General features: G+C 39.9%; 1 protein-coding gene across 1 annotated transcript in view; it reads left to right on the forward strand.

Moving 5' to 3' along the window:
* The first annotated feature begins 1795 nt into the window (after positions 1 to 1795).
* DNAJC3 (DnaJ heat shock protein family (Hsp40) member C3) overlaps positions 1796 to 17730 on the forward strand; it is a 75828-nt gene continuing 59893 nt past the window's right edge. Inside the window, exon 1 of the mRNA XM_069067355.1 lies at positions 1796 to 2008. Coding sequence (XP_068923456.1) covers positions 1927 to 2008 — 82 coding nt within the window. The 5' untranslated portion in view covers positions 1796 to 1926. The remainder of the gene's footprint in view (positions 2009 to 17730) is intronic.

A 17730-nucleotide genomic window follows, 5' to 3' on the forward strand; every position in this document is an offset into this window, starting at 1 on the left:
ACAGAAGGTTCTCTAGCATTTTGATGTTTTTAACTTTCTATCACCACTAATGACTCAGAGATGTCAACTCCAAGCTTGTAACCATGGATTTATTTAACTTCTTTTTTTAAAGTGGGACAGCTAGATGGTGCAGCTAGAAGGACAGAGAGGTCAAAGTCTGGAGTTAGGAAGCTCAGAGTTCAGATCTGTTTACTAGCTCTGTGATGGTGGGCATGTTTGTCTAAGTTTCCTGTTGTTGTGAGGATGAGATATTTGTACAGCAGTTAGCACAGTGCTAGAACGCAGTAGGTACCATACAAATGTTAGCAATTATTATAATATCATCTTGAAGAAAATACAAGCTCAGTTACTTGACTGGTTAATAAACAAAAGGAAGCTATCCGATTTCTAGAATATGGATCAGATCTGTGATTTCACTTGTAGAGGGCACTCCCCAGGGAGAACACTACAGGGCAGGTGGGTACTTTCTCTGCAACTTGGTTCTAGAGGTTAGAGGTCAAGCCCAGGGTAACACACCCAATAATTCAATTTAAATAAACATTTATTAAATGCTTACTATGTGCCAGGAAAAGCGCTAAGCACTCTATGTGCTGTGTGCTGACTGCTAAGCAGTATCCTACAGAGGTGGGGCTTACAACACAAGAGTACGAACGATACATAGACGAGTGAACTGCAGTTTTATTCTTCGGATCGGCTGGACGCAGACATTCACATTCGCTCCCAGGTTCACTTCCAGGCACCCTCGCCTTCACTTTTTTTCTCAGTTGCCCTAGTTACTAAGGATGCAAGGGCCTTTTTTGGGGGGTGGGGGGGGCGGTCTGATTCTACACAAGTTTTACCGGTAAATACAGGCTGGACTCCACTCCAGTCAAGCCGCGGATTTGTTCCTCAAGGGAACCCCTGGGAACTTGCCGGTCATGCTGGATGTTTTGGTCGGCCCAGGCCAAGTTCAGCCTCAGGAGCTGCTTGCACTTATTTTCAGGTCTTTCCTACTTGCATCAGCTCAAGTTCATGCTCCTCCTTCTCCCTCCCTCCAACTTCCATCAAATCCTGTTACTTCTCAGGAGCGCCTTACCCTCCCTCTCCCGCCTCCCCTCTAGTACTCCAACTTCCGGTTACTCTTCGGTTCCGTAGTTGTGTCTTCGTACAACCCCGCCCAGCAGGACCCGGTTAAAACGAAAGTAGGGCAGCTTCCCCCCTCCCCCGCCCCCCGCCCACGTGTTCATTCTGGGCTTATGTTTCAGCCCCTCATTGCCTCAGTTTCCTTATCTGTGATGCGGCGGCGGAAGTGGAACTGTAGGATCTCAGAGGCCCCTTCCAGTTCCAAGTCTGTGGCCCCGAAGCTCGCTTCCGCGGTTCCTCGGCTCGGCCCGGCCCTTGGAGTCACTTCTTCCCTTCCATGACCAGAAAAGTGAGACTTAGAGGGAGGCCACTTCCAGTGAGCCAAAAGAGGCGGGAGAAAGAGCAGAAGCTTCACACACCGCCCCAGGCGCATGCGCCTCCGGACACCGCCCCCACCTTTGCTGCTGTAGTCTCACAAATTCACCCTCCAGGGTTCCCGGGGGCTCTTTCCCCCTCGCCCCAGCCCCTCCCTTCATCCCACCTCCCAGCCTAGGGGTTCTCTGACAGCTCAGGGCAGGCGGAAGCCTCCGCGTCTCGTGCTTCCACGTTATCCTATCAGAGAAGGGGCGGGGCTAGTACATCGGCGGCCTATCAGCGCCGACCACGACCCAGACGAGCCCGCTTAGAGGGCGCCTTGGAAGCACACGATTGGGCGGTGGCGTGGGCCCGGGGCGTAGCAGTGTCCACGACCCCGCCCCCTACTCCCGTCACCAGCCGTGGCCCGAGCGGCTACAGCGGCCGCGGGAGCTGGTCAGTTCCCGCACTCTCTTTTCGTCGTCCTCCTCCTCCCGGGCGCCCTCGGCCATGGTGTCCCTCGGCTCCGTGACTAACCGGCTGGGCTCGGTGTTCCCCTTCCTGCTTGTCCTGGTGGATCTGCAGTACGAAGGTGAGGGAGACCCTCCCGGCCTGGGGCGGCGGCGGCGAGCGGGGCCTGGCTCTTGGATAGCTTTCCCAATCCCCCTTTCCCCCGGGCTCGGGAGGTGCGGGCCGATGGAGCGGGGCTGTCTGCGACGGGGATATTTGCAGCCGTCGTTGGGTGTATGGGGCGGGCCGGTCCCGAGATGAGATATGGCTGAGTTGTTGTTGCCAATCTCCTGGTTTATGGTCCCCGTCCTCCCCTCCCCCCCCCTCACATCTCCCCGCCCCCTGGCCACCTCCTAGGGATCTTGGGTCAGGGGCTCCAGGTGTGGCCTGGGACGGTGGGTGGCGACTCGTTAAGGCCACTTTGTCTCTCTTGCTACCTTACTCCTAGTAGCTAAGGAACCTTAACTGCCCCCTCCCAATGACGGAGTGAGGCCCTGAGCCGCCCCCTCCCCATGGCTGAGGGGATAGTTTCAGGAATAGGTTGACCCTGGTTTAATAAGCTTTCACGTGGGGCAGAGTGAAGGGCTGTGGACTTAGCAAGTATCTAAGTGAACTGGCGGAAGTGTTGCTTTCCAAGTTAAGTTTAAAAGCAGTTGCTTCGTGGAGGTGGGTGGGAAGGGAGCTAAGGGGCTTCTTTGAGGGGCGAGCTTTAGGAAGGCTAGGGACCTTAGTTTTTGGTTCTCGTACTTAGAAATATGATGGTGATGCTTATGGATGTTTCTTTTTTTTTTTCACATTTGGGTTAAGGGATTAACCAAAGTACTTTTGAATGAACCTGAGGTAGTGGTTTGCTCTGGGAGACTTAGGAAGGAGGGACTTTTTTAAATGATTGATTAAATAGTTATCAAATAGGTGATGACCTCGTAACATACCGTTTATGATCAAGCTACTAGGAAAGGAGGTCTTAAAAAGGCAAAAAAGTGTTATTCTGTATTCTGGAACCGCTAGAACTTTGTGTTATGTCAATGTGAATGTTTGACATTTTTGCTATTACGTTTGAGTACCAAAACATTGAATACAAGATATTGGAGCTAAAAAAAAAATTGGAGCTTGAATGTGTGCTTCCTGGTGAAAGCTTAAATTTTATGGAGGGAACAGCAACAACTTTTAGAAAAAAACTCAACATCTCGTTTTTATAAGGGGGTTCAAAAGACTTTCAAAACTGACTTCAAAGATCAACGTACCTCCTTGAATAGAAAAAATAGCGTCTGTACAAAAAAATAATAGGAGCACAGCATTAATACAACATTCACCTCAATTAGAGTGTTAAGATTTTTTAAGAAGAATCTTGACCAAACCACATTTTAGAGAGAATGGAAAGGCTGTGTGGTAAATGAATCAAGTGTTTGACTAGTTTACCTTTGAAAATTTATCTGACTAGTTTACCTTTGAAAATTTAACTATCAGCACGGTCAACTATGTAAAGAAATCTAGAAATTTTAAAGTACTGCATAAATATAGATTGTTGACAATTATTTTGTGGCATTGTAAGTGGTAGTTTTCAGTGTAATGGGCCACCTCCAACCAGCACTGTAACTATCAAATTATTTTGATTGAGAGTGACCTATCCTTAAGAGGAAATCCAAGAGGACTATTCCTAGAGGAATTCACTAGAGGAATAAGCTTTCTTTTTCTCAGTTCATACTTGTAGGGAAATCATGTGAAAACAATGATAAAAGCTAGGATTTGGGGAACTACCATTAATGTAAAACTGGTTAACTGTATTTTAATTTTTAGGGGCTTTTAAAAAGTCTAGTGATGGCTTTCAAATTATATGCCATCTTTTAAGAGACCTACTCTTCAAAGTCATTGCAAAGGTTAGACTAGAAGGAGCAGGATTGTTATCAAAGAATTTTGCTGCTCCCTCTTTTAGACAGCTTCCAGGAAGCTGAGTTAGTTGGTTGCCTCCCTAGAAGGATTTATAAATTGGGAAGAACAGGAATACATATTGAGGAGTGTTTTTTTTTAATCAAGACAATTTAGTTTTCTTTTAAAAATATTTCTAAAAATTTATTATTTTTTTACGTTTAACTTCTTTTTAAATTTTGAGTTCCAAATTCTCTCCCACTCTCACCTACCTATTGAGAAGGTAAGCAATATATCAGTTATACTTAAGAAATCATGCAGAACATTTCCATATTAAGCCATTTTTTTTAAGCAAGAAAAAGAAAGTTTTATTTCAGAAAATTATATTTCAGTTTGCACTTAAGAGTTCATCAATTATTTCTCTGGAGGTGGATAGCATTTTTTCATCATGAGCTCTTTGGAATGGTCTGGAATCATTGTATTGATCAGAGGAGCCAAGTTTTTCACAATTGATCATCATTGTAACATGGCTGTTACTGTGCAGAATGATCTCCCAGTTCTCGCTTGACTTTTCATTGTTTCATATAGGTCTTTTTCTGAAACCATCCCTCTTGTCTTTTCCCACAGCACAGAGTATTCCATCACAATCATTTGCTACAACTTGTTCAGCCATTCCCCAGTTGATGAGCATTCCATGGATTTACCATGCTTTGCTACCACAAAAAAGAGCTGCTATAAATATTTTTGTATATTTGGGTCTTTTTCCTTTTTTTTTCTTTGATCTCTTTCGGATACATACCTAGTAGTGGTAGTGCTGGGTCAAAGGGTATTCATTTGTATGCCTTTGGGGCCTAGTTCTAAATTGTTCTTAAGAATTATTGGACCAGTTCACTACTCCTCCCTCATTTCCTCTAGCATTTATCATTGCTGATATGTGTGACTTGGTAACTCGGAGTTTTTTAATTTGCTTTTCTTTAATCAGTAGTGATTTAAAGCATTTTTTAAAAACTTGATTATAGATAGCTTTGATTTCTTCTGAAAACTCCCTTTTTCTATCCTTTGACCATTTATCAATTGGAAATTGGCTGTTATTTTCATAAATTTGACTCAGTTTTGTACTCAGTATATATTTCAGGTCTTTATCACAGAAACTTGCTGTAAAATATTTTCATATAACTTTATTGTCCGTGGTCCCTTTTTGCAAAATGTAATATTTGTGATTATTCCTTTTAAATTGCCCTATTTTTGCTTTTTTCCTTCCATCCAATTCTTTTCTATTTCTTCTAGAAAAATCTATTTTGCTTCCAAACATTGCTTCTCTTAATCTGCCTACCTTTTTATCATCCCCCTCTGCTTTTTCTTGTCCCCTTCTTCTATTTCCCTATTCTATACGTAACTGAGACTATGCATGTCTTTGTCTGTGTGTGTCTGTGTTTATTTTTTTCCCCACTTTGATTCTGGTAAGAGTGGAGTTCAGACATTGTCTACCCCCTCCCCATTTTCCCTTCCACTGTAAAAACTCTTCCTTGGGGGCCTTTTATGTGAGAAAAATTTTCCCATTCTAACTCTTCCTTCCCCCTTCTCCTAGTGTGTGCCCCTCTTCCTCACCTCTTCATTTTTTTTTTTTTTTGAGATCATTCCAACATAATAGACTACTTTCTATGTGGTCTATGTAAATTCTTTTTAACTGCCACAATAATGATAAAGTTCTTGGGAGTTACATGTATCATCTTCCCATATAGGAATGTAAACAGTTTAACTTTGTTGAAACCTTTATGATTGTTCTTTCGTGTTTCCTTTTTTTTTTCCTTCTCTTGAGTCTTATGTTTGAATGCCATATTTTCTGTTCAGCTGTGGTCTTTTCATCAGGAATGCTTGAAAATCCTCTATTTTACTAACCTACCTGCTCATCATTTCTTATAGCACAGTAGTATTCCATTACATTCATATACCACAGCTTGTTCAGCCATTCTCTAATGAATGGGCATCCCCTCAATTTCTAATTCTGTTACCACAAAAAAAGCTGCTATAAATATTTTTGTACATGTGGATCCTTTTCCCTTTTTTATGATCTCTTTGAGATCTAGACCTAGTGGTGGTATTGCTAGATCAAAGGGTATGCACAGTTTTATAGCCCTTTGGCATAGTTCTCCTTTGCCCTCCAGAATAGTTTGATGCAGATCACAACTCCACCAACAGTACATTAATGTCTCAGTTTTCCCACATTCCCTCCGACATTTGTCATTTTTCTTTTCTGTCATTTTAGCCAGTCTGATTGGTGTGGAGTGGTATCTCAATCAGTATTGATTTAGAGCATTTTTTCATATGACTATAGATAACTTTTATTATTTCACATGCTCAAATCCTTTGACCATTTATCAGTTGGGGAATGGCTCTTATTTTTATAAATTTGACTCGGTTCTCTATATATTTGAGAAATGAGACCTTTTTCAGGGAAATTTCCTGTAAATTTTTTTTTCACATTTATGGTTACTACCTGTATATTTCCATCTATCCTATTTTTCCCTCCTGTTTACTACCTTGGTTTCTCTCTCACCTTCCACCCAATCCATCCTCAAAAGTGTTTTGCTTCTCACCACCATATCCCCCAATCCTTCCTTCCTTTCAGCCCTCCCTGCCTTCTTTTTTCCCCTTACCCTCCAACTTTCCTGTAGTGTAAAATAAATTTACATATCCATCTGAGTGTGTATATTATTCATTCTTTGAGCCAATTCCCATGAAAGTAAGGTTCTCTACCCCCTTTCTTGCTGCCCCTCCAGCTCTTTCATGCCTTTTTATTTTTTATCTTTTTGGAGGGGGGAAGGCAGGGCAATTAGGTTAAGTGACTTGTCCAAGTCACACAGCTAGTAAGTGTCTGAGGCTGGATTTGAACTCAGGTTCCCCTGACTCCAGGGCAGGTGCTCTATTCACTGTGAAACCTATCGCCCCTGGGCAGATGATTTTTGGTTGTAAACCTAGCTCCTTTACCCTCCAGAATATCATAATCCAAGCCCTTTGATCCTTTAATGTAGAAGCTGCTAAATCTTATATTATTCTGACAGTGACTCCATGATTTTAGAATTGTTTCTTTCTGGCTGCTTATAATATTTTCTCCTTCACCCAGGAGCTCTGGGATCTCTTTCAGGAGGTGATTGGTGAATTCTTTCAATTTTCATTTTACGCACTGGTTCTAGAATTTTATAGCACTTTACCTTGATAATTTCTTGAAAGATGATTATTTAGGCACTCTTTTTTTTTTTAATAATAGCTTTCAGGTAGTTCAATAATTCTTAATTGATCTTTCCTCAATCAGTTGTTTTTCCAAAAATTTTTTTTTCATTTTTCAAATGCTTTATGAACTTCTGATTTACATCATTCATTTCTACCAGATTTTGAGTTACAAATTTTCTCCCTGTTTTTCCCCTACACACTTCACCAAAATAGCAGTCCCACAGGATATCCCCTCCTCCAATCTGCTCTCTCCCATATCTTCTCCCATATCCCCTTTGACTTTTCCAATATGTCATGGTGGATCTCTATGCCTCAGTGCTCAGTATATCTTATTTCCCAATTACATGTAAAATAGTATTAATAATAGTATGTATATATATGTACATATATATATATATATTTTTAAACATTTGATTTTAAAACTTTGAATTCCAGATTCATTCTCTTCCTCCCTTGTCACACACCCTTACTAGGAAGATAAGCAATTCAGTATAGGTTGTACATGTGTAGCTAATGCAAAACATTACCATAGTAGATATGTTGTAAAAGACTGACTTTTTCCCTTCCTCCTGTCCTACCTCCCACTTGTTCTAGTCTCTACTTTGATCCTGTCCCTTTTCAAAAGTGGGTGCTTCCAACTTCCCTCCCCCCCCCAGCCTGCCCTCCCTTCCATTATTCCCCCTCTCATCCCCTTCCCCCCTACTCTCTTGTAGGGTGAGAAACCTTATTTAGTGTGTATGTCATTCCCTCCCCTAGCCAAATTCAATGAGAATAAGGTTGATCCATTCCCTTTTGCCTTCCTATTCTTCCCCTCCATTGTAACCATTTTCCCTTGCCTCTTCTATATGAGATAGTTTACCCCATTCTGTCTCTCCCCATCTCCTCTCATTATGTTCCTCTCTCACCTATTAATTTCACCTTTTAAGTATCATCCCTTCCTATTAACTTGGTCCTGTGCCCTCTATGTATACCTGTAAACATACATACACACACATTCACATATGTATTCATACGCCAATATACCCTTCGATATAGACATATATATATATATATATATATATATATTTCTATTCCCTTCAACTATTTTCATACTGAGAAATGTTTCATCAGTTAAAATTATCATTTTTCCATGTAGGAATGTTAATAGTTCAACTTTGATAAGTTTCCTTATGATTTCTTTTCCCTCTTTAGCTTCTCATGCTTTTCTTGCTTCTTGTATCTGAATGTCAAATTTTCTATTCAACTCTGGTTTTTTTCATCAAGAATGCTTGAAAGTCTTCTATTCCAGTGAATGACCATATTTTTCCCCTGAAACATGATAATCAGTTTTGCTGGGTAGGTGATTCTTGGTTTTAATCCCAGCTCCTTTGCCCTCTGGAATAGCATATTCCAAGCCCTTTGATCCCTCAGTATAGAAGTTGCCAGATCCTGAGTTATCCTGATTGTTTTTCCACAATATTCAGATTGTTTCTTCCTGGCTGCTTGTAATATTCTCTCCTTGATCTGGGAATTTTGGAACCTGGGTATAACATTCCTAGGAGTTTTCTTTTTGGGATCTTTTTCAGGAGGTAACTGGTGGATTCTTTCAACCTCTATTTTGCCCTCTGGTTCTAAAACATCAGGGAAGTTTTCCATGAGAATTTCTTGGAGGATGATTTCTAGGTCTTTCTTTGATCATGGCTTTCAGGTAGTCTAATAATTTTTAGATTCTCTCTCCTGGATCTATTTTCCAGGTCATTGGTTTTTCCAGTGAGATATTTCACATTGTCTTCAATTCTTTCATTTGTTTGGATCTGTGTAACAGCATCCTGATTTCTCATAAATTCATTAGCTTCCATTTGCTCCAATCTAATTCTGAAGGAATGAATCTCATCAGTGAGCTTTTGAGATTCTTTTTCCATCTGGCAAATTTGGCTTTTTAAGGCATTCTTCTCCTCATTGCCTTTTTCAGCCTCTTTTGTCATTTGGGTTAGTCTTTTTTTTAAGGTGTTAATTTTCCTCTGTCAGGCTGTTTACTGTCATAATTTTCTTGCATCATTCTCATTTCTCTCCCCAATTTTTCCTCCACTTCTCTTATCTGCTTCATAAGGTCCTCTATGGCCTGTAACCAGCTCGTATTTTCCTTTGAAGCTTTTGGTAAAGGAGTTCTGACTTCACTGTCTTCCTCCTGTTCCATTCTTTGATCCTTTTTGTCCCCAAAGTAGGAATCTAATGTTGGATTGCTTCCTTTGCCTGGTTATTTTGCCCTTCAATTACTTGACTTTTGGGCTTTTTGCCACAGTAGGACTCTGCCACCAGATGGGGGAGCTTTGTTCCAAATGCTGGGGTTTTCTCAGCTGCCGGAGGTATTAGATGGGTGCCCTCTCTGAAGCCTCCACATACTCTGGTAAGCTGGTTGCACACCCCAGGACCTCCACCCCAGACCACAATCCAGGTCCAAGCAGGTTAAAGCAAGAGGGATTACTCCTCAGACTGGTGCTTGGTCCCCCTACACTCTGCAGCCCAGGAGCTGAAGCTGCCACATGGCGGTGGCACTTCTCACCCAGGGAGCAAAAGCCAACGCACTCGCAATTATTGGGTCCCAAAGTCCACACTGCACTGACCTCTCCCTTTGTCCTTAGCATCTATGTGTTGATAAACCTGGAGATGGCCACAGCTGCTGTTGATCTGGAGTCCCTTCAGCTGGTGGTTGGTCAGGACTGCCCTGGGGCTAAAAACCTCTGGCTCCTGCAGGGCTGGGGTCGGCTCCCAGAGTGCTTCGCTGGCCGATTCCTGCTGGCCTGCTGGGCTGTCCTCAGCGTGAGGTTTGCTTTTCTATGTCATTTTGTGGGTTCTGTAGCTCCAAAGTTTGTTTAGAGTCCCCTTTTATGAGAATTGGAGGTGGTGTGAGCCAGAGCCACATGGATGTCCTGTTTCTACTCCACCATCTTGACTCCACCTGGATTTTCAAAAACAATTTTTTTTATACATTTGTTTTTAAAACTTTGAGTTCTATATTTTTTTCCTTCTTCCCTACTCATCCACCCCCACTGGGAAGATAAGCAGTTCAATATAGGTTGTACACGTGTAGTTACCCAAATCATTTCCATAGTGATATTGTGAAAAATTAACTATATTTCCATCCATCCCTTCCTGCCCCTCAGTTATTCTGTTTTCTCCTTTGACCCGATCCCTTTTCAAAAATGTTTGCTTCTAGCTACCCTCTCCCCCAATCTTCCCTCTCTTCTCTCCTCTCCCCTCTTATTCCCCTACCCCCTTATTTTCCTGGAGGGTAAGATACCCATTTGAGTGTGTATGTTATTCCCTCCTTAAGCCAAATTCAATGAGAGTATGGTTGTCCCAATCCCTTTCACCTTCTTCTCTTCCCCTCCATTGTAACAGTTTTCTCTTACCTCTTCTGTATGAGATAATTTACCCTAATCTATCTCTCCCTTTCTCGTTCTCCCAATAAATTCCTCTCTCTCCTCTTAATTTTATTTTTTAGATATCATACCTTCATATTCAACTCATCCTGTGCCTTATTTCTATGTATACATGAACATACATATGCCCACATTTACATATATATTGATATACACATATACCCTCCTATACATACATATACATGTATGTATATATGTCTATATATATTCCCTTCGACCTCATAACATACTGAGAAAAGTCTTATGAGTTACAATTACCGTTTTTCCATGTAGGAATGTATATAGTTTGACTTTAATAAATTCCTTATGATTTCTTTTTCCTGTTTACCTTCTCATGCATCTCTTATTTTCAAATCAGATTTTCTGTTCAGCTCTTGTTTTTTCATTAAGAATGCTTGAAAATCCTCTGTTTCATTGAATGACCATATTTTCCCCTCTAGCATTATACTTAGTTTTGCTTGGTAGGTTATTCTTGGTTTTAGTCCTAGCTCCTTTGACCTCTGTAATATCATATTCTAAGCCCTTCGATCCCTTTTGTTGTTTGAGAAGTCAGGAAACCACCGCAACTGCTCATGATTCATTCTACTGAAGTCTGCTTCAGCCACTTCTGATTGGGGCTGCCCTGGGACAAGAGCTGTGTGGCTCACATGGGGCTGTGCTAGGCGCCCAGCACACTGCGATAGACCTTTCCTGGCAGCTTGCCAGGCTGTCTTCAGTGGGAGATTTGTTTCTGTCACTTTTGTGAGTTCTGTAGCTTTAAAATTTGTTTAGAGTCATTTTTTTTACAGGTATTGGAAGTGGTTGGAACCGGAGCCCACGCCACGTTTGTGCTTCTACCCATATATACACATATATATATATAACATATATATATATATATATATATATATATATATATATATATTTTTTTTTTTTTTTTAAGGCAATTGGGGTTAAGTAGCTTGCTAAGTGTTGGAGCCTGGATTTGATCCCCAGGTCTTCCCGACACTGGAGCTGGTGCTCTTACTCGCTGTGCTACCTGGCCGCCCCCCATATTTTATTTTTAAAAAATATTTTTCTCCCAGTTACATGTAAAGACTATTTTTAACATTCATTTAAAAAAATTTTGATTTCCAAATTTTCTACCTACCTTCTTTATCTCCCCACTCCCTAAGATGATAAGCAGTTTGATATTGGTTATATAATCCTGCAAAACGTATATCTATATTAATCATTTTGTGAAAGAAGACAGAAACCAAAAGAAAAAAAATAAAGTGAAAAATAGTATGCTTTGTATCTTCATTCAGACTCCCATCAGTTCTTTCTTTGAATGTGGATAGCGTTTTTCATCATGAAACTTTTAGAATTGTCTTGCATCACTATTGCTGAGAATAACTTAAGTCGTTCACATCTGGTCATAATACAATATTACTGTTACTCTGTACAGCATTCTCGTGGTTCTGCTCATTTCACTTTGCATTAGGGCATGTGATTCTTTCCAGGTTTTTCTGAAAGCATCCTGCTCATCATTTCTTATAACACTGTAGAATTACATTACAGTCATGTGTACCACGTCTTGTTCATCCATTCTCTGGTTGATGGGCATCCCCTCAATTTCCAGTTCTTTGCCTGCCACCACAAAAAGAACCGCTATAAATATTTTTGTACACTTGAGTCCTTTCCCTTTTCGTTTTTTTAAATTTCTTTGGGATAAAGATCTAGTAGTGGTATTGTTGGATCAAAGAGTGTCCACACTTTAATAGCTTTTTGGGCATAGTTCCAAATTGCTCTCCAGAATGGCCAAATTGGTTCACAGCTCCACCAATTATGCATTAATACCACAATTTTCCCACATCCCCTCCAACATTTATTATTTTTCTTTTCTGTCATATTAGCCAATCTGATAGGTGTGAGGTGGTATCTCAGAGTTACTTTAATTTGCATTTCTCTAATCAGTATTGATTTAGAGCATTTTTTCTTATAACTGTATTTAGCCTTGATTTCTTCATCTGAAAACTGCCTGTTTATATCCTTTGACCATTCATCAGTTGGGGAATGACTTGTATTCTTATAAATTTGACTCAATTATCAGTGTATTTGAGAAATGAGGCCTTTATTCAGACATTTGCTATAAAAATCGTTTTCCAGCTTTCTGCTTCGCTTATAATTTTGGTTGCATTGATTTTTTTTGTTCAAAAGCTTTTTGACTTGATATTATCAAAATTATCCATTTTGAATTTATAATGTTCTCTATCCCTTGTTGAGTAATAAATTCTTCCCACCTTCATAGCTCTGACAGGTAAACTATTCCTTACTCTTCTAATTTGCTTATGATAGCACAAAAAGATGGAATGAAACAAATTTCCAACCCAAGATAGCTTGAAAGGTCAGTGGGAAAGGTCTGTTGCACCAGAGTGAGAGAGGAGTGCAATCCAGAGCATGCTGTGTCAGCATAGACTGGGCCCCGACAAACTAGGAGCAGGCCTTGGGCAACTGAATCCCTGGTAGCAGTAGCAGCAGCTGCTGCTGCTTTCAGAGCTCCACTCAGATGGTAAGGGTCAGAAGGAGATTACAGGGATCTTTTTCCTAGCACTGAGGCAGGACTTTCTTACTTTACTCATACTCGGATCCCAGGATGAGGAAGAGCACTAGCATAGCAGAGGTTTTGGCCATAGTAGAGGGGGGACCTTCATCACAGATCCAGGGCAGACTAAGTGCTTGTGGTTGCTCATAGACCAGGAGAGTAGTAAACACTCCTAAGAGCATATTACCTTGGAAGAACTGAAGACTTAGATTTCAATGGAAGGTTCTCTGAAGACAGGTCAGCAAAACTCCTGAAATTTGGGACAGTGTGTCCTCCACCCTGGAAGCAGAGATCTACTTTAACAAAGAGTTAAAAGTCAAGTAAGAGGCTGGGAATATTAGTAAACAGCAGAAAACTCTGACTATAGAAAGCTACTGTTGTGACAAGGAAGATCAAAATATACTCAGAAGAAGACTCCAAAATCAAAGATCCTGCATCCAAACCCTCCAGGAAAAATATGAATTGTTCTCAGGTCATACAAGAGCTCAAAAAAAATTTTGAAAATCAAGTAAGAGAGGTAGAGGGAAAATTGGGAAGAGAAATGAGAGTGATTCAAGAAAATCATGAAAAAAACGAGTCAGTAGCTTAGTAAAGGAGACACAATGAAATACTGAAGAAAATAACACCTTAAAAAAACAGACTACGCCAAATGGCAAAAGAGGTCCAAAAATCAAGTGAGGAGAAGGATGCCTTTAAAATGCCTTTCCATTGGCCAAATGGAAAAGGAGAACCAAAAGCTCACTGAAGAAAATAATTCCTTAAAAATTAGAATGGAGCAAATGGAAACTAATAACTTTCTGAACAATCAAGAAGCCATAAAACAAAACCAAAAGAATAAAAAAAAATAGAAGACACTGTGAACTGTCTCATTGGAAGAACAACTGACCTGGAAAATCGGTCCAGGAGAGAGAATTTAAAAAAATTATTGGACTACCTGAACGCTATCATCAAAAAAAAAAAAGAACCTAGACATCATCTTTAAAGAAATTCTCAAGGACAGCTGCCCTGATATTCTAGAACCAGAGAGTAAAATAGTAATTAAAAGGATCCACCGATTACCTCCTGAAAGAAATGCCAAAATTAAAACTCCCAGAAATACTATAAAATTCCAGAGTTCCCAGGTAAAGGAAAAGTTATTGCAAGCAGCTCTAAAGAACAGTTCAAATATCTTGGAGCCACAGTCAGGATAACACAAGATTTAGTGGCTTCTACATTAAGTCTGACTTTATTTGCATGAAAAGTGTTTTATAATTGTGTTCTTATAGTTTCTGGGTTTGTCTTGGCAGGTAGACTCCCTAGTATTTAAGAAACTGATAGAATTAAAATACTTAAAAATTCCTTTAATAAAACAATGCCATTACATAAGTAACATTTTTATGAAAAATAAGTTTTTAAAACCAACATTTAATGATAAGTGTAGCATTGTTTTTGTGTAGTTTTTCAAATATGTTTTAATGTCTGGCTTAATAAAAAACTTTTTATTCTTGATTCTTCTTTCTTTTGCATTCAAGTTTGTTGATATATGTTGTTTTGGTTGAAGTATATGAAAGTAACATAGCCTTATATTGATACATACTTGGAGAACGGAAGAATATTTTAATAGGAAAATAAAGTCTTGATGTTCTGAAAATAGCTTCAACCTCAAGGACCTGTGGTTGTCTTCATGCACCGATGTGTTCTTTTATGTGTGTTATTACTGCATGTTTGGGATATTGTGAAATTGAGACAAAGTTTTAGGTGGCCAATTTATTTTGGGGGGGGAGGAGACAGGGCAGAATAACATACTCTCTTAGGGAGGTGGTTGAAGTTCAAAGATGGGATTGGAAAGACAAGACATTTTTATGGGATCCACTGGTTTTGCAGTCATTAGCCCATTCACAGAACTTTAAATGCTAAGGTGTTCAATACTTGGTGGGTAATGAGAGGAGCTACAATGGGAGGTATTTAACAAAGGGGAGAGTTTTTTAGGGATTGGTAATTTCTAATTCAAGACCTCCTGTCTTTAACCAAGGAGGGAAGATGAGGATTGAATTATGGCCAATTAATATGGCTAACTAATAATGATTAGCATAAAGTACAGCAATTTAATCAATTTTGTGAAACTAGATTTAGTTTTAGAATTATATAAATAAAAAAATATAGCAAAATGGCGCATAAGTTAAATAACATCCAATGAAAATGGGCTGAACTTTCCTATGAAGAGACATTTACACTATATTAAAATAGATTTCCTGTAAACAACATATTACATGTAGCCAAAAGTGAATTGAAAGTTTCTGATTGATCTAAAAGACTGTGCAATAGCCAAATAAAATAATTTTTTGGGGGGAGAGGGGAGGGCCGAGGTGGTGGTGGTAGTGGTAGTGAAAGTGGTAATGGTGATAATATTTGATAATGCTCCATGGCATTGATCTCAGAGAGAAATAAATACCATTATTATATCAACAGGTAAAAGAAGTGTGGCTTACTTTAGGGACTAGACCTAAGAAAACTTGGGTTGACATCTCACACCTGGTGCCTATTTGCTTTGTGAACCCAAGCAAGTTACTTAGCCTTTGTAACTCAGGAAACTATGTCTTGTTTACTGTTCTGATAGATATATTATGACAAAAGCTTTCTGTGTGCTGGCCACTTCTTAAATACTGGGAATACAAATACAAGCAAAAAGAAAGACAATTTACCTTCAAGGAACTTAGATTCTAATGGGGAAAGACACTGTGGACTGGGGGAGAAGAGAGAATGTACCTGTGCAGGAACAAGGTGGAAAAAGACTCCAGTGAGTCAGGAATTTAGAAGAGTTGCACGGGTGCTTCTTCAAATGAAGTTTCTGGGGAGGAACTCCCTAGTTGAAGGAGGAGGGTTTGAGAAGGTCACTGAAATGTAAATGAAAAGTTGCAGTTTGCTTTCTATAGCAAGTTCCCTAGCTGATGAAATCATAGATCCTTCATGTAGTTGTATATTATGTCATTGTAATAGGGAATTTTTTAATGGAGAGTTAATAATCTTAAGCATATGTGTCAAACAATATGGCTTTTAAATTCACAAGGCTTAAATGAACAAAAAAAGCACACCTAGAAAAAATCTGGTAGATTTCAGTAGTCCATTATCAACATGTAGAAAATATTTTTTTTCCTTTTATTTATTTTTATTGTGGATTTTTTTTTTGTTCTTTATTAATTTGTTTACTTTTAGTTTACAAGATTCATTACCACAATTCCTTGAGTTTCAAATCTTCTCTCCCTTCTCCTTCTCTCCCCCATGGCAGCATACAATCAAGTATAGTATCTGCAAATACTTTCACATTAGGCATGTCAGGTTATAAAGAAGGGTTGTATCAGATGGAATGAAGAATGGGAAAGAGATAACAAAACCAAACAAGAAAAAGAAAAAGAGTTTGCTTCAGTCTGGGTTCAAACTCAGTTCTTTTTCTGGATGTAAACATCTCTCTCCATCATGAGCCCTTTGGGGTTGACATATGACTCGATTGCTGAGAAGAGTCCAGTTTATCAAAGATGGTCGTCACACATACATTGTGTCTGTAATTGTTTACAATTTCCTCCTGGTTCTACTCTTCTCGCTCAGCATCAGTTCGTATAAGCCTCTCCAGGTAAATATGAAGTCCATCTGCTCCTCGTTTCTTATTGCACAATAGTATTCCATAACATGCATATACCACAACTTGTTCAGCCATTCCCCAATGGCTTCCAAAAGGAAGGGAAGGGCACCCCCTTAATTTCCAATTTTTGCTACCACAGAAAGAGTTGCTATAAATATTTTTGTACATATGGGTCTTTTTCCCACTTCTATGATCTCTTTGGGATATAGCCCTAGAAGTGGTATTGCTGGGTCAAAGGGTATGAAATTATTTATAGCCCTTTGGGCATAATTCTAGATTGCTCTCCAAAATAGTTGAATCAGTTCACAACTCCACCAGCAATGCATTAGTGTTCCAATTTGTCCACATCCTCTCCAGCGTTTGTCATTTTCCTGTTTTGTCATCTTAGCCAATTGTAATATAATGCCAAGGAAAGGCAACTTCCCAAGGTTCAGAATACCAGCATAGGTGCTCTCCATTTTATTCAGTGACCAACCAAAAACAGAGAAGATCAAAACATGACATCATTCCAAATACAGCATTTACTAAATGTGATTAAATAATCTCCAAGGACTACCCCACCCCAGGACCTTCCAATCATTCAATCAATTACAAAGTCTCTGTTCTAAATACTTCTCCACCCCTAGGCTATACCTTAATTAAGTCCACCACAAAGCCCCTCTTCTCAAATGGAGATTAGTTTCCAAACTTAAGGTCAAAAGTTCCCCGCCCCTGGATCACAATTGAATCTACCCCAGAGTTACATCAAGTTTAAACACAGCACTTAATACCCAAATGGAGGTCTTTTCTTCATCTTGACAAGAGGCAAGTTCTCAGCAATCTTAGTTCCTGGGGAGACAAGGCTTAGCAAGGCCATAAGATACATTGCCAGTCCCTTCATGAATTCATCCTCTGTCTGTAGAACAGTCCTAGAACCCCTGAACACATTAGCAAAGCCCTCTCCCAGGATTTCTGTAAACATACAACAAGAAAATCCTTCTTCAGGGCTTCTGAACCAACAGAAAGGCTCCCAGACCCCTGCAACAACAGCACTGTCCTTCACCAGTGGACAGTATTCACTCTGTCTGCAGGACAGTCTCCAGACCCCTGCAACAACAGCACTGTCC

This window comes from Petaurus breviceps, unplaced genomic scaffold, assembly GCF_028583685.1.
Source record: "Petaurus breviceps papuanus isolate PSGF00001 unplaced genomic scaffold, PetGlider_PUasm1.0 90743, whole genome shotgun sequence".
NCBI classification, from domain to species: Eukaryota; Metazoa; Chordata; class Mammalia; order Diprotodontia; family Petauridae; genus Petaurus; species Petaurus breviceps.